At 37.6% G+C, this 17,462-nt stretch overlaps 1 protein-coding gene across 3 annotated transcripts in view; it reads left to right on the top strand.

The window, feature by feature from the left end:
* Positions 1 to 17,462, top strand: part of LDA (limit dextrinase) — a 60,291-nt gene that overhangs the window by 12,781 nt on the left and 30,048 nt on the right. For all 3 annotated transcript variants that reach the window (XR_016172370.1, XM_089150048.1, XM_089150049.1), the window contains 7 exons: positions 7,580 to 7,670; positions 7,763 to 7,856; positions 8,001 to 8,096; positions 8,272 to 8,412; positions 11,250 to 11,300; positions 11,954 to 12,024; positions 12,234 to 12,326. Coding sequence is in view for 2 of the 3 variants with exons in the window: in XM_089150048.1 (XP_089006174.1) it covers positions 7,580 to 7,670; positions 7,763 to 7,856; positions 8,001 to 8,096; positions 8,272 to 8,412; positions 11,250 to 11,300; positions 11,954 to 12,024; positions 12,234 to 12,326 (637 nt within the window). In the remaining variant the exon portion in view is untranslated. The remainder of the gene's footprint in view (positions 1 to 7,579; positions 7,671 to 7,762; positions 7,857 to 8,000; positions 8,097 to 8,271; positions 8,413 to 11,249; positions 11,301 to 11,953; positions 12,025 to 12,233; positions 12,327 to 17,462) is intronic.

Raw genomic sequence — 17,462 nt, forward strand, 5'->3', positions numbered from 1 at the left:
CAGGTAGGAAAAAAAAAGAAAAAAAGAAAAAGAAAAAAAAGAAGAGAATATTGCGAGAGAAGAAGCAGCCCCTAGGCTGATTTACCTGGTCTAATACCATGTTAGAATTTCAGCACCTATAATCAGCCTAAGGACTGAAAGGAAATTCAAGAAGAAGAAGAATAAGAATTGAAGAAGACTGCAGAAGAAGAGAAAAAGGAGAGAGCTTGTGCTTATGTATTTGGCTCTCCCCTAGTATTTTGTTTATAATGTAAAATTAAGTCTCAGTTTGGGAAACTTTCCTAAACTGAGTGAAAACAAGAAGGAAAATTACATATTGCATTGAATAACCCAAATCCACAAAAAGAAACTATCCTAGGGAGATTACTTGTCAACCAAGTAATAAGAAAATTAGAAAGTAACTAAAATAGAAACAAAAGGTAAATAGAAAATATTCAAAAAGGAAACTCTAGGCTGCAGCTCCAGCTCCAGCGCACCAAGGCAGCATCTCTATAACTTGCGCAAATCTCAACAATAATGAATTAGAGGGTTCTTATCAGCCTTTAATAGTTTGTCATGGGCGGGAGTAATATGTGTTATCCAAATTCAATTGAACTACTTGTCTATGTCTAAGTTTGATCGTAGATCCATGAATCTTTTATTTTCAGCGTCTGATGTGAATTATATCCATAGTAAATCGGTGAATACTTTGCGACAAAAAGAATATTTGGTTTGTGGTTGATTCAGTCTGAATCCGAACAGAACTGAAAGATTCGCCAGTCTCTTTTTTGGGTTTTGCAAATATGAGCAGTCCAAAAACTACAGAATGTTAATACGAAAAAAAATATGAAAGGACTGTTTGTCCCTAATTTTTCAAATACAAACTTGTATTACCTGAACAAAAGCAGGTATGAATGCCAAGTTGGAATTGTGGTTATCAAACTTGGAATTAAAAAGTATAGACATAAGTACGAAAAAAAGTGTGTGTGATGTGTAACTTTAGTAAGACACGATTGAAAGTGAGTGAAAGTGGATGATAGGGAGTATGTTAAGTGAATTTCTTATGTACCTGCTACCTAGCTTCAACCATGAGCAAGGAAGGAGAAATAGAGGATGGTGTTACGCAAAGAATTAAAATAGGATAGATGAAGTGAATGGGTGCATCCAGAGTATATTGTGATTGACGTATTGCTTAAAAAACTTAAAAAGGAAAATTTTATAAGACAGTTAATCACTAGAAGTAGAGATACAACATAGATATACTCGAAAAACATGGTGCAAATTTTGGTTAAAACCTAAGTTTCGACCTAGGTTTTGGGCATGTACTCGATCAAAATCTCTAGGTTTCAACCGAAATTTTGGTTGAAACATGGTGCTATGTTTTGAAAATTTGACCCAAGGTTTTAAGCCTTATATAATCTTCATTTCATCTGATTTCTTGCCTCCTACCTATTTAAAGCATAATAAACACAATAAAACTAGTATTTTGCCAAAAAAACCATTGAAAATTTATCATTCAAGTATACTAACAAATGACTATTTCTGACAAGAACGAACTGTATTGCATACAAGCATAGAATCATCAATATACATAAATTATTTGATAAAATGGTTACATATGCAACAAGTCAACAAAATACAATGATCAACTAGATCAAGTGATGGTGTCTCACATATATTAAGTTGAAGCTCATGTATCATGTATACATATGTTTTTTTTTTCAAAATACATAATTTTAAAAATAGTTTTAAAAGACAAAAATTAAAAGTAAATAATAGAAAAAAAAAAAAAAAGTTTAATAACACACAATCATAGATCATAGTCCTCAACTAAACATATATTAATTTTAAGGCAATACAAGATCATTTAAGGCATGGATAAAACACCTTTGCCTTCAAACACCTCTTTTGCTCATTTTTTGCTTCCAAACATATCTTAAGCCACAACAACTACAAAGAAAATTCCGGCAACAATAGAATGTGAAGCATGAGCCATGCCCAACAGTTCCAAACTCCCTCTTTTTTTTATTTTTTATTTTTATTTTGATCATGCCTTAAATGATCTTGTATTGCCTTGAAATTAATATTAGCCTAGGACTATGATCTATGATTGTGTTTTGTTAATATCTTTTTATTATTTGCTACAATTTTTTCATTTTCTGATTTTAATATTTATTTTCTAAAATTATGTTTTTTTATTTTATGTATATATGATATATAGGCTTCAACTTAATATATGTGAGACACTATCACTTGATCTAGCCGGTCATTTTATTTTGTTGACTAGTTGTATATGTAAACATTTGATCAAAAAATTCATGTATGCTAATGATTCTATGCCTGTATGCAATACAGTTTGCACTTGTCACACCCCACCCAGCCGGATCCGGTTATATCCAAAACTCGTGGGGGTGATACACCATAAAACCTAGATTCAGTGACAATTCCATACAACATATGATATATCATAATTAAAAGGACAAGAAATAACATAATTAAAAAGGACAAGAATAAATCAAGTTTAAGTATAAAGTTATCAAATATGAATAATAGTTACAATCATCCGAGGCTTCAAATAAAAAGTTATAACATCTAAGTTTTGAAAAGAAAAGAGGATAGTTTGTTCGTAGCAGAAAAATCTATGAATTTCCTACTAGGAGCCAAATCCATAAGAGCAATCTTGACACGGGCATAAAGCGTCATGCGCATCCACTTCTTCTCCGGTTGTTGCTTTATGGTACTCTACCGGAAATAGATCCTCCATTAGAGTGGGGTCTTCATAACTTGTAAGAAAATCTAAAGAAAAACATACACATATAAAGGAATGAGTTCCACAGAACTCAATGAGGTTAACTAACATTCATGTCATGCATTCAACCATAATTTCCACATCATGTCTACAAGATGACAATAAAATAAATGACAAAATATGATAATGCATGGTTATAATAATGGGGTCCTAACTCTACTATGAAGTCTCTAAGGTAGACAAAGCATTAAGAAATACACCAGTCTCCTTTGGGTGGTCTCATTCACTCTCCCTCAACAAGAGACGTCTATTGGGTTCTCTGCGGTTGTTGGGTAAAGTCCGTCAAGCCATGGTTGGGGTTATAAGTCACCACTCTCTTACATCACCGTTTGGTATGAGACTTGGCGCGTGTCAAGGTTATACCTAGGCCCAATGTAAGGTCCTATCGTCTCGCACTACATATGGTCCGGATATCTCCCCTCATGCCTAGTGCCTTTTTGGTTCGATACCTTCCCACTTACGAATGGAATCCTCAATGGGAGGCATCTGTTGGATCCCATTCCTTAACCCAATGGTCATCCACATATAATGGACATGATGCTCTCCATGTCCTCTCACGGGTTGGTTACTAGTCTTGAGCGCCCAGGAATCCTTATTTATTATATGCAATTCTACCAAACTATGATGACAGTGGGCCTGCTTGACACACAGGACCCAACCACTGGCATCACGGGTTAATTGGCTTCAATACCTCTACCGGAAGGGTAGTAGTACTTATAGGGATTCCTAGCTCAACACTTCTAGACACCTATCATTCATGTAGTTTGGTCTAGATGCAATCACATAAGGTCACTAGGGTAATGGGCGAACCCACAACCCTAGTTAGTAAAATAGGGCAATAGAAGCAATCTCATTCAACATCATTCATTTCATACATTCTCATATCGTTTTCATATCAATAATATAAGATTCAAAATAAAGAGTAAAATTCAATCATTCCAACCTTACCTTCCGTCCTTGCAAAGTCACGCACAAGCATATCATGATAGATATCAATTTAAAGCAATTTATATCACCAATAGAATTTAAAATAGCAACACTTAATAATACAAAACATGGTTAGTCATTTTTTAGCTTTCAATTCGATTCCGTTCTCCAAAGTCCTAAATTTCACACTCACGAGTCGGTGATTATATTAAAAAATAATCCTAATAATATAAGAAAATAGTAGATATTAATTAGAAGTCAATTGGGTTTGAAAAAGTATCCCAAAATCATCCCACAAAAACCCAATCTGTTATATGGCTTCAAACCTGCCAGTCTCAACCTAGTTTCGGCAAAATTCATTATTTCGCCACCGATCCAAAGTCGAATCTAAACGAAACTTTGGGAATGTCTAATTGGCAGCAATGGGTCCTAAAGGTACCTTCAATTTGACCCAATTTGTTCTAAATTTAAAAGGCCCAAATTTGGCTCTCGCAGGTGCCCGCGAGCGTCTGTGAGAGCCAAAACGAGAAATCGTCTATTCACACAAACTACTCACAAACTAGAGGGAAGCATAAGAAACAACTATTTATGAGCATTCAATATACCTAACATGCTTTAACTACCAAAATCTCACATTTATTGTGATGAAATCTCACAAACCTATGTTTAAAGAAGAGGGTTTGAAGGGTTCTTACCTTTTTCAACGTTCTCGCGACAATCCGGGTCATAAAGCACCTTTGAATGGATGGAATCTACTCTTCTCCTTGGTTTCTCCTCTTCCCCAAGCCTCAACCCCACTTTAGCATTAGAAAATGCGTTTAGAGATGAGTTAAAAACATAAAATAGGGTTATTAAACCCAAATTCCCAATTTTGCCCCATCATTGGGGAGGGGCGGTTGGGTCACCCGATCGGTCACTCAACCGGTCCATGTTTGGACCCCCATCCGGGGTCCGATTCCGATGATTCTCGGCTTGAATGAAAGGTCTTCCAATTATCCTTGTTTGGATATATTTTCCTTGTAGATTGGACTTTCCATCGCCGGTTTACGGACGTGCCAAAATCGTCTTTTAACGTCGTCATGATTAACCTTCTCTTTCCTCTTAAACCCTAGGAGAGAGGTTGAGTCATCACAAGGTTCATCTACTTGCATTGGGTTCACTTTAAAATCTTTGGGCTCGACTGGAATGGCCCACAGTTGTCGCCGACTTGAGGCCCGGGTTCGCGGTCGTAAAATCATGGGTTAACGGGTTAGAAATCCGGGGGATTTCACTACACTTGTCGGAGCCTGTCATTTGTTAGTATACTTAAATGATAAATGTTCAATGGTTTTTTTTTTTTTTGGTGGCAAAATACTAGTTCCATTGTGTTTATTATGCTTGAAATAGGTATAATATGCCAGATTCCAAATCATTTTGAGTCCATATGAGGCCCGAATTTGAAGTTCCAATTTCCAAAAATAAAAATCCAGTTTGACCGAAACATTGAAATTTCGACCCTTTGCAAGGTCAAAATTCTTGTTTCGTCGAATTTTCTTCCTTGGTGACGATAAGGCTGCCATTAGTATTGCCAATAATCTTGTGCAACATGATTGAACTAAGCACATTGAAATTGATAGGTTTTTTTTTTTTGGATGATTAAATAATTCATTACCAAAGAGAATAAAGGAAAATACAAGAGCACAATGGATAGAGCCCAGACAAAGTTGATAAAAAGGCCTTAACTAACAAGCAACCTAAGAGGCATTGAGCTTAGCAACTACCTAAGAGCAACAATTAAAGCAAACTAGCTACACAAGCATAAGTGGCCCAAAGCCAAACAAAGAAGCAAACTCGTACTTGTACTCTCTTTCTTTCCTTTTTTTTTTTTTGGAAGAATAAATAAATGTATAAAAGACAAGGGCACACATACAATAGAGCCTAACTAAAGCAAGCTACAGAACATAGATAAAGCAAAATGAGTTGGACCCAAAAAATGGGCCAAACACGGGCAAAAAAGGAGATTATTTTGCGAACATTTTCTTGATCTTCTTTTTCTTGGAGAACCTGAGATCAACCAAGAAGTCAACTCTAAATGGGTTGTGCCCTTTGGGAGGGCGATAACCCCATTTAGCTCGGCATGATCAAGATCATACATAGGGGAAGTGAGAGAGAGAGGAGTAGAGCAAGGTTTAAAAGGATTAGGCCCATGGGCCATGGGCCCCAAAATGGAGCAATTAGGAGAGGGCAAAATGGGCATATTAAGTTGATTGTGGGACGAAGGAGAGAGAAGGGTTAAAAAAGGTTTCAATCGAGACGCTAGCGTTATTCACCGAAATGGGAGGGGTGGAGAGGCGAAGACGAGGAGATAGTATAGGACTCAAGAGAAGGTTTCACGAAGAGGAAAGGCTTAGCGCGAGGTGCAGGGGAGAGATGCAATGGCTCCATATGAGAAAGGAAAGTAGAAGGAGAGCCTTCGGTGACAGTGGTAGGAGCAGGGTTCCAAGCTTCGACAGGGGAAGCAATGGCGTTGACTGCCGTGAAATGGCAGAGATCCACAGAGGGCATCTCAAGCAGGGGAGCAGAGCAAGGAGAGGTCGCAGTTTGAGTAGGCTCTAGCCTGGTTCTGCATCTCCGGTACGTACTAGCTACCTGTGGCGACCGAGAGCTTGATGGTGCAAAAGTTGAAGTAGAAGGAGCAAGGAGATCGGCGATGGCAGAAATTTCAGAGAGCTTGACGTGGGAGGATTCTCTAGTTGGAGCAGAGGAGGTATCCTTAAAACCAACAGATGGTAAATAGCCTTGAACAGCAGCAGCGGTAGTGTCTTCAGCTAGATCTACAGCAGCCGTGGCAACAAAGGAGTTTGCATGGCCTTGAGCAGCAACGGTGGTGATGGCCTCTGATAGGACAGTAGGATCAGTGTCTACTAGAGCCTAAGCAGCAGCAAGAGGCCAAGCTTGACTGAGCTAAACCTAGAAGTCACACTGTTCTTTTCTTCTAGACTCGGCAAGGATTGCAGGAGGTAGAGCAACAAAATTAGAAGGATATCTTGACCTAGATGCTTCCGTAGTGCCTGGGCAGCATCATAGGAATCAAAAAGTTGCAATAGCACGGCTGGGGAGGGCTGTTTCAGTTGTTACAGAGCTGGCAAAGGATAAAGAGGCCCTAACATTAGCAATCTCAGAACCAGAGGACGAAGAGGTTGCATCTATGCAGAATCTTCATCCCAAGCAGGGTCTTCAACAAGGAAAACAGCGGCAGCAGGGGTAGCAGGGAGACCAGGACAAAGCATACCAGAGGAGGCTGGGGCAAAGAAGGAGGACTTGGCATGGCTCTCATCATGGCAAGGATGAGAGCCATCCCCCTGGACCAATTGACAGGTTTTTTGAAACAGGAAAGCTGGAACAAGGGCTCATCTGCATGCCTTTTGTGAGGTTTGGAGACTAAGTGACAGATATTTTCACTAAGGGTTTGAAGGAAGAAGATTTATTTCCTATTGTAGGCAAGTTGGGCTTGACTATTATCTATGCCTCAACTTGAAGGGAAGTGTTGGTTGAGTTCTACTTGGAATTCAACTCTTTTATTGTTTTGGTTCATGTAATTTTCTATTTCTTGTTACCTAAATAAGGGTATTTATGTAATTGTGCTCTTTCCACTTTATTAAATATAGAGGGCTTGAGATCACACTAATCAATTAAAGCTATTCTACCACAATCGTCTTTCTCAACACTATTTTGTATTTGTTTGATGCCTTGTTTGCTTTGCTTTGAGCCTATTGGCATCATCCCCCACCCCACCCCACCCCAAAAAAGAAAAAAGAAAATAATTCTATTAGGATTGCAGTATCCTTGATATTTAAAACCCTTATTATTTCAATGTCTTTACAGATGCCAATAAGCTGGCGATGTTGCCACCAGATTCAGATGAGCAACAGGCTCAAGTCACTGCCATTCAGGACAAAGATGGGTACAACTGGGGGTAATATATCATGTGCTGGGACATCAGTCAGTGATACTATTAAATCATAGTTTTCTTATGTGCAATGACTATTGCATCTTTTTTCTAACAAGGTACAATCCTGTTCTTTGGGGGGTCCCAAAAGGAAGCTATGCAAGCAACCCAAATGGGTCATGCCGTACTCTTGAGTTCCGAAAGATGGTTAAGGTGCTTTCATCTTTATTTTTCCCCCTTCCTATGAATTGGCTGTGAATTACTGGTAATTCTTCTTTTTTTTTTTTTTGGGTGCGGAATGCATGATATTAATCTGAATAATGCTTTGTTCTTTCCCTTCTGTGATTATAATTTCAGGCTCTTAACCGCATTGGTCTTCGTGTTGTGTTGGATGTTGTCTATAACCATCTGCATGGAAGTGGGCCACTTGATGATAACCCTGTGCTCGACAAGGTCATGATTTGACATGTGAAATTATTATCCATATTCAATCAGACTTTTTCAAATAGTAGTTTACTATTGTGTCTGTCTTACATATGTATGCTTTCTATCTGACCTGTAAGATTTTTTCTTTTGTCAAGACTCAAGATTTAATTTGTTCTCTGTGTGAAACTGTAATTCCTTGTAGGTTGTTCCAGGCTACTACCTAAGGAGGAACAGAGATGGATTTGTTGAGCATAGTACCTGTGAAAATAATACTGCTAGTGAACATTCAATGGTAGAGCGCTTGATTCTTGATGATCTCCTATGCTGGGCTGTCAATTATAAGGTAACAACAGAACTGTGTATTGGCATTGCCACCAAATATGGGTTGCAACTTTGCATAATTGTTTTCCCTCTTTTAGATTATGTATTGCCATTTTGTTTGGATATCTAGCAAACTGGCCAAAATCTTGATAAGTTTTGCTAGTTAAATGGCTACATTTTTATGTGAAACTTCACAGACCCTAATTAAGCATTCCTAAACATAATAGAATCTTTATATATTGTTAAAAACACACTCAAAATGTAAGTTTGGTTTCATACCTTAGGTTGGCGGTGTATATTGTACCTTGCTTGCGTATCTTTCAATGCTGGCCTAAAAAAGAAAAAATTCCTCATATTCTATGAACCTGCAATATGGCCAGAATAACCTCACTGTGAACTCCTCAAGAAATCCTAAAATTTAACAGTTGTCCGCTCTGTAATAAATGCAAAATTTTACCATCAAGATCTTAAAGTGAGTTGGAAATGTGGAACAATCTTTATTTTTCCTTGCAATATTCTTTCTGTTTTCTTGTATGAGTTGTTTCCCTGTAATGTCGGCATGAGGATGGACATCTATGTCCACTCCATGGTCTCTTATGCACTCTTTCTGTGACGTATGAAATGGCTGGGGTTCCAACAGTTGCATTCCAATGGCTCTATTCTGACTTACATATTGCTCTTTTCACATTGCTTCACATTGCTAGTACAAAAAGAGGTAAGAAGAATTTTAGTCCAATGTAACCTCTTGTAGATGCAGTTACATCACTAAAAGAAATAAATAGGAATATGTTTAGGGTTGAGTTTATACATGTTAGGTCTTTAATCCCTAGGATGTTCATCGTAATAGCTCACTTTTAAGGGCCTAAAGATAGGTAATTAGGTTGACTATTGGATTAATGATTTTTATTTCCCATACTTTATTTATTTTTTTAGATTGAAAGGGTTTTGCTAGTTTTAACGAGTGGCTCAGTTTACGTTATTAGGGAGTTCCCATTTTTTGGCTTAGGATTATTTTCAAGTAATTTTCTTTTCAGTGTTTAGTGGGGCTGGGTTAGGACTTGGCTTTGAGTCTATTTCAGTCACCTATAAAGTTACATAATAGGTTAAGGATTGGGTTAGGCTTTTTACTGTGAGAATCTATTTTTCAATCTCTTATCTACAGTGAAGATTTTTATCTTGTATTTGATAAAGTCTGATGGGGTTGATGTTTGACCCAGTGGACACCTTGCTGTTGAAAGTTGAAACTAGATGGTTTTCTGGTGGGAAAGAAGGTGAAGACGTTGTAGTACGACTCTTAAACCTCAAGCTCTGATAATAGGTTGGAATTTATCGGTTGCAAGACAGCAAGGGGGGAGAAAAATAAAATAAAGTGCTAGAGGGGAGATCAAAGTAGAAGGTTGAAGGAGGGAGGAGAGGAGAAGAAAGGATGGTAGAGCTGTAGAGTGAAAGGTAGACTAATACTTACTACTCAGGACTTCCTTAATTTCTTTTTGTATCCTAACCCTTATCAGATAGTTCACTTTATCACAATTAATTTTACATTTCAAACTCCTATGAATTAGGAATAAGAATTCCTATCCCTTCCCCTCTCTTTCATGTTTCTTAACCTACAGACCTACCCCCATTTCCTTGACTTATTCAAATCATTACTTTGTTTACCCAATATTAAAACCATTAAAAAATATTAATCCTTTGATATTCGTTAGATTTCAGCCTTTGACCTCTTAATATGTTAGTTTAACTCCACCACTAAGCTAGATACTCATATTCATTAAGTTGACAAGTAATATTATAATACAAGGATTAAATCATTAAACTACACTAGTACACTAACTATTTATCAGAATAGCTCTGAAAACACCTAATAATATTTAAGAAAATCCTTTTTGTTTGAATTTACATATCTGCCCTTAATGTGTAAAATTATGAAAATGCCCCTAAGATGAAATTATTGGTTTAAAACATATGCTGATTTTAAAACCTTAGTGTATTACAGGAGTATTTGTCGTTTGTCTAGGATTGAGTTCGTCTAGTTTTGAGTTCTTTTTTTTTTTTTTTTTGGGGGGGGGGGGGGGGGGGGGGTGGGTAAGAGACTTTTAGATCATTGACATTACTTCTTATGGTCTCCATTTCTTCCCAGCTGTTTCCTCTTCAGTTTCACTGGTTCTACCATTCAGATACTGTTACATGAACAAAACTTCCAACATTTTCTAGGTTATTTTTGAGCTGCATTAGCCTGATTCTTGCCTGTCGGGTTCATGATATCAATCTACTTAGTTTGAATGTGAAGCTCTTCCATGACGTCATCTTTAACAGTTTTAACTGCTGTTGGATTGTGAATTAAGTAGATGGATATCGAATGAAGTGATTTTAGTTATTTACTGATATCTTCATAGTTAGAGCTTACAGCGCTGGCCTTGGTGCAATGGTAAGGTTGCTCCATCTTGACCTTGGGTTTGTGGTTTCAAGTTGGGAAAGAGCCTCTCTGTGAATTGGGGCTAAGGCTGCATGCATTTTGACCCTTCCCAGAGCCTGTAGTGGCAGTAGACTTGTGCGGTGGGTGTACCCTTTTTCTGATATCTGCTTAGTTGAGTAGTCACTTTTTAAATAAACTTTGGTTTGCTAATGCAGAAATTAATGTTAATCAGGTTTGGTAATTTTTTATCCAACTGGTTGTATTGACAATCCGAATTATATATTCATAGAAGAGGATTGCTGCATATACTGAATAGTTACACATTGTTCCTCTGTAATCTTGTTTCTCTTAATTCCTTGTTAGATGCTCACAATCTGTTTCTTTTTTCTGAGCGTAATGAAACATCAATTCTGAAGTTTGTTGTATGTATAAAATGTTAACAGGTTGACGGTTTCCGATTTGACCTCATGGGTCATATAATGAAAAGTACCATGGTATGTAGTTTCTTTGACTCTTCTATTTATACCTACAGAAGGTTTGTCTCAATAGGATCACAGTTTAAATAATGGACTTTGCTTCTAAGTTTTAGCCCTTGAAGTTCAGTAAGAACATGCTTATTCACCTTGTGGTTCTAGCTGCTGGAAGGTACAGGGCTGATAATTATTGTATTTTCACTGGTAATCCATTCTTATGCTTATTCTTTGAGTTAATCCATCCTTATACTGCCCGCCACCCCAACCAAAACAGAGTAAATGACAGTAATTTAGTTCTTTGTGGCATTAGGGCTTGAAAGTTCCACATTTTATTGCAGCGGTCTCCAGTTTTGTTTATTGGTATATTTTATCAATTTATTTATTAGAAAAAATAGTACAAATTGTGTATGAAAACTATTGTATTAATTTGAAATAGTAATGCACTTTTGGATTTCATTCTAACATATATGCAAATAAAACTTACCCTTAGTTGGTACTTGGTGCTAGTAGTGATAGATGGCTGTTAGTTACGGGCTTACAGCAACAGAAAATTAGTACACCTAAGGGTTGTAGCAGATTGTGATTTGGAGATAGGGTGTAGATGACATTCATAAGCTTTATGGATGGTTTAATAGTCAATTTTTTTTGACTTTCTTTTCTTTTACATTTTTTAGGTGAAGGCCAAAAGTTCTCTCCAAAGTCTATCAAAAGAAAAGAATGGAGTTGATGGTTCTAAGATCTATATGTAAGGATGGAATCAGTGGCCTTTCTACTACATTTTTTCTTAGTTCAATGGCTATTTTCATCATGTGATCCCATATGAGTGTGTTTTTCCTAGTCAGCTACCATCTCACTTCCCCCAACTTTTATATATATATATATATATATATATATATATATATATATATTTATTTATTTATTTTTTGAAATTATTTAAATTTCCTTTGGTTTTAGATATGGTGAAGGATGGGATTTTGGTGAGGTTGCAAAAAATGGACGTGGGATAAATGCATCACAATTCAATCTTCATGGGACTGGTATTGGGAGGTACTACATTTTCTGTATGTTCCTGGACATCATTTGCTTGTCTGCATACACTGGAAAGCTAGTCTTTGAAAGACATGACTCACATTATGAATATATTACTTGCCTCCACTCGACGGTATGCTTATTTGAATAAAATAAAATGGAATATATTAAAATCTTATTTCCTTACTCATGATTATGTCTCTTTTCAAAAGCAAGGGCAAGGCAGTATACAGCCTTAAATTGTGATGCTCCCCCTCAGTGGCAGGAGTCTTGTGCACTAGCTGCGCCCTTTATTGCTAGTCTGCACCTTTTTTGAAGTGAACCTAGTTTTCTTGGAGATGTCTAATCTTTATGGAACTTGAAAACAGCACATTGGCTGATAAACAGGCTAGAATACGGGTAAACTCAGGAATAGGATCACTGTATTTGGGCCCTTTGCCTTCCACTTAAATCTCCTTTAGCTTTGGCCTTTGTTATCCTTGTTGTATTTATAGTTAGTTGTCTCTTTTGTTGTATTCTAAAGCTTGTACTTTACTTTCTACAGGAAGTAAATACTCTTGGTTGTTTATCCAAAAAGAAAAAAAGGACTGTTCTCTTTGTTAAGATTTAGGAGAAAAGAGGGGGGGGGGGGATCTTATGAGGATGTACTTGGGAGGCATATTTGTAAATTCTTTAAGGCTTGTACATTAGATTTTTTGCTTGGGTGGGCAAAAAAATCATCAGCAAAAAGAGAAAAAAACTATATATGGAGCCCTATAAAAGAGGATAAGAAAAACTATATATTTTCTGATGGATGCAAACTTGCCTGGTCCGATTCACTTGGAGAATGTTAGACAGGATATTGGGGAGGTGGTTAATTGCTGTTGTCAGTGTTGCTTTTATTTTCTTCCCAGGGATAAGAACCATGTTGCTCATTCCTTGGCTAGGGTGGCCTTGTCCTCGCCCAATAGGGCTATTTGGTCGAATACCACTTAGTGTATATTAGATCTTGTTTCTTTGTATCCTTTGCCTTTTGGGCGTTATGAATGAAAGTGGATTACCAAAAAAAAAAAGGGAGGAGAAGAAAAAGCAGTACAAAAATAGCAAAATAAGTAAGAGCTAGCCCTAACCTTCAGAAGGAGGGTTGAAGGGATGAAACAAGAGTTGGAAATTGAAGGAACCGAAGGAAACAAAAAACAATGAAAGTAGGAAGTTCAAGAAGAAGAAGAGAAAAATAGGTAGTACTACAATTTTATGTGTTGTATCTGTGCCACACTTTCTGTTGTAATATAGAATTGGGTGTTAGGTTTGGGTTTTAATAGATTTACTTTCCTTTTTTGGGGTTTCCTTATTGAGAGCAAATTTGTTGGGATCTTTATTAGAATCTTTTATATTTTCTTGCAAGATTCCCACATTGGGAAGATTTGATTTGTTCTGTATTTGGTAAGTTACATAAGTATAATAAAACTCTAAAAGTTAGGATTCATTTAGTTCTTTCAACATGGTATCAGAGCCAACTCTGATTCATCATTGAGTACCTCCGCCGCCCCCCTCTCTCAACTTCCATTCCCATCGCAAGTGTCCACAACCTAGTGTCATTGCCACAACACCCGTTGTGGCAAAACAAAACCTAGGTGAAAAATGAAAAGTCTAAAAAATGGCCAAAATATCGGCAGTACAGGGTCCTCTGTGTCAATTTCTCGGCGATATATTGTGGAGATGTCGATTATAGAAGGGAACATAATGTTGACATTTTACCTCATTTAAGAGAAATTTTGACCTTGTTTACTCGAGCTTCTCTCTCTTCTAGTATTTGATTCTTGCTCTTTTGCCTTAATCTCTGACATATGGGGGTAGTTCTTGTGTGATTCTTACCAGCAATGCGTACATTGCATCAATCAAGCAGCGTTTTGCTCGAATCTTGGAGATTTTCATCTCAGATGTAACCACACTTCTTGAAACTACATTTTACGAAATGCATAATAGAATGTTGTTGGAGCAGAAGGACTTCAAGAGCGTTTACCGGTTCCATTACCAAAGACACAACTGCTTCCCAGAGATACATTGGGGATAGTCACTTCACACATACCACAGAGGATGCGGATCATGGTGGGGAGGAAAATCATGGTCATACTACGACCTATAGGCGGAATGCGAAGGGGAAGGGGAAGGGAAGCAGCACCAACATGGTCATAGGTCCTATGAGGATGAAACCTTATCGTATGGAATGTACGATTCTTTCTAGAATCCAATGGATCCTACAAATGTGGCTAGCTTGATAGGCTCGATGGGATGCATGAGCTTGGATGAATCCAGAGACACTTCTTATGGGGCTTACGATTATGGTCCTTATGTTGTCCCTCCTGATCATGGACATTATGGTACGACTATCCCTTCCGGCGACGGTTACAGTGATTATGGGTCGACCTCTGGGGCAAAGTCAGTTGTGGAGTTTTTCTTATGATGGGGTCGACCACCACCATATTCATCAGCACCACCACACCTAGATGAGCCTATTCCATTCCCTATTCTCATTTCCCTCAAATAGGTTTTCTCAAGATTATGGATGATGCGGCATACAGAGCTGCAATTTGTGATTATCTTGACAACCGTCAGCACAAGATGTCATGGGATTAGTATGTATTTATGTTAGGGAAGAACATGATGGCAACAACAATGACCCAAAAACAGGGGATGGATCCATCAGGGCACAATAGTTGGTATTGAGATGATGGAATCACAATGTACTTGCTTACATTTGTATAGTGGTACATGATATATATTTGACTACTTGTATAATGAATTTTAGTTTTTCTCTTTTTTTCTTGCAATTTAATGAAGATCTCTATGTTCTTTTGCATCATTTGCATATTTACATTGGTTTAAATAAATTAATGTTTTAGACTTCTAGTTTCGATACATAATGTGGGGCATGAGCTGATCAGGAACACCACTTTAGGTTAGGTTTTAGGCAAAAATAACACTCCTAGTTTGTTTATTGGCCTCAAATTAGGCCAGACACAAATAAACTAGCCCAAAATGACCCCAATTACCCCCCAAAACTGAGGGTCGAAATCTCACCAAGACATTCTAAAGTTTTGGCAAAATATCGCCGAAATTGTTGTTTCGGTAGTTTTGCTAGGTAGCGAAATGATATGTTTCGTTGAAATTTTCACTTTGTTTGCCTTGCGGTTGTTGCTTGTGGTTTGACTGGCCATCTTCTTAAAACCGATTGTAGAGAGTTACCTTCTCCTTCCTAATGCTATTATAATATGGAAGATTGCCAAAGAGACTTATTCTAAGGTTGGGAATGATGTATAGTGCTTTGAGATCAAACAAAAAAAATCATCAGTTGCAAAAGTAGGAGCTTACCTTGTGTCAATACTACAACACTTTTCAAGGCTATTATCAGAGCCTTGACTTCCATGGCTGTTTTACTCCAACCTGAGCTGCAGATGTTGCTGCCTATTAGAAAGTGGAAGACAAGTTTAAAGTGTATCATTTTTGGCAGGGTTGAATATTGAGTGTGATCAGATTCAAGCACAAATTCTTTTTTGGGAACCTTTTCCTTCTCTAGAACAAGCTTATGTTGTGGTTGATATTGAGGACAGCCGTAGGACAGCTATGGTAAATACTCAGACATCTGACAGGTTTGCTCTAGTAGCTGGTTTGGCAAAAATAAGTTTAGTTCTAGTGATTCCCACTCTCTAGTGAAGTGCGAGTATTGTGGAAAAGAGCATCATACAAAGGACAAGTGTTGGAAGTTGCATGGACTCTCAGCAAATTCCTGTAGAGAAGGAAGAAATGGAAATAGGGACAGCAATCATGCATCTGTATACCGAGCAAATACTGACACATTGAGTACTCCAACACCTCTTTCCTCTAACAAACTCCAACACCTTTTCCAGTTGATGTCTAGACTTGATGTGTCTTCTTCAGCACCGACTTTCAGCTTGAGTATAGCCTCTGCCATTGTTCCCTCTACTGATCCACAATCTTCCCCAAGTATTCGGTTGTCATATTGCCAATTCGAGTTATTGCTCTTGGATAATCGACTTTGGGGCAAGTGACCATATGATTGGTTCAACAAGTGTCCATATGACTGGTTCATCTTCCTTATTTCATACTTATTCCTTTGTTCCTTTGACTCAGGTTGTTCGAACGGCTGATGGATCTCTTTCTCTTGTCTTTGGGAAGGGATCTATTATCTTTTCACCTTCTTTTTACTCTATCTCCTATTTTGCATGTTCTTAAGTTTTTGGCTAACCTTTTGTCTATTAGTAGCTTTACTTGTGACATGAACTGCTAAATAATTCCCCCCCCCCCTTTTGATTGTGTGTTGCAGGACCTTGAAACAGGACATATAATTGGCAACAATAGATAGAAAGGGGGCTTTACATGTTGATGGGTCTCCATCAACTTTTTCTCCTCTAGTTCCCCTTTTGCTGCACTTTTTACCTTATTACAGTGGCACCATCGTCTTGACCACATTCCTTTATCTATTTTATATAAGTCTTTTCTAGATTTAGTTAAAAGATGTAATTTGAATGACTTTCATTATGAGACTTGCACTTAAGCCAAAGAGATTAGACATGTTTGTCCTATTTCAGATCATCACAATACTGTTCCTTTTTCATTTATTCACTCTGATGTGTGGGGCCCTTCTTGAACTGTGTCTTTATTTGGTCATAGGTGGTTTGTCAAATTCATTAATTGTTGCACTCGAACCACATGAGTTTACATACTTCACTAGAAAAGTCTTGTGCTTCCAAAATTTTTATAATATGGTTAAGACATAGTTTGGGGCCACAGTCAAAATTCTTCGTATGGGTAATGGGACTTAAGTACTTGGGTGGTGCATTCTCCTCTTACCCAGCTTACTATGGCATCATACATCAGACCTATTGTGTAAACCCTCCACCTCAAAATGGGGTTACCAAACGCAAGAATAGACATTTACTTGAGGTAGCATGTTCTCTAATGTTTACAATGCATATGCCTCCTCGGTTTTGGGGTGATGCGGTTCTTATTGCTGCATATCTAATTAACTAAATGCCTTCCAGAGTCTTGGACTAGCACTGCCTCTTGAGGTTCTTTTAGGGACAACAACCTTTACACTACCATCTAAGGTTTTTGGTTGTGTTGCCTTTGCCTAAAACCACCATGTTCCTGGTA

Source organism: Hakea prostrata, chromosome 3 (genome assembly GCF_041222555.1).
Source record: "Hakea prostrata isolate BN-2017 chromosome 3, UWA_Hpros_2, whole genome shotgun sequence".
Classification (NCBI taxonomy): Eukaryota; Viridiplantae; Streptophyta; class Magnoliopsida; order Proteales; family Proteaceae; genus Hakea; species Hakea prostrata.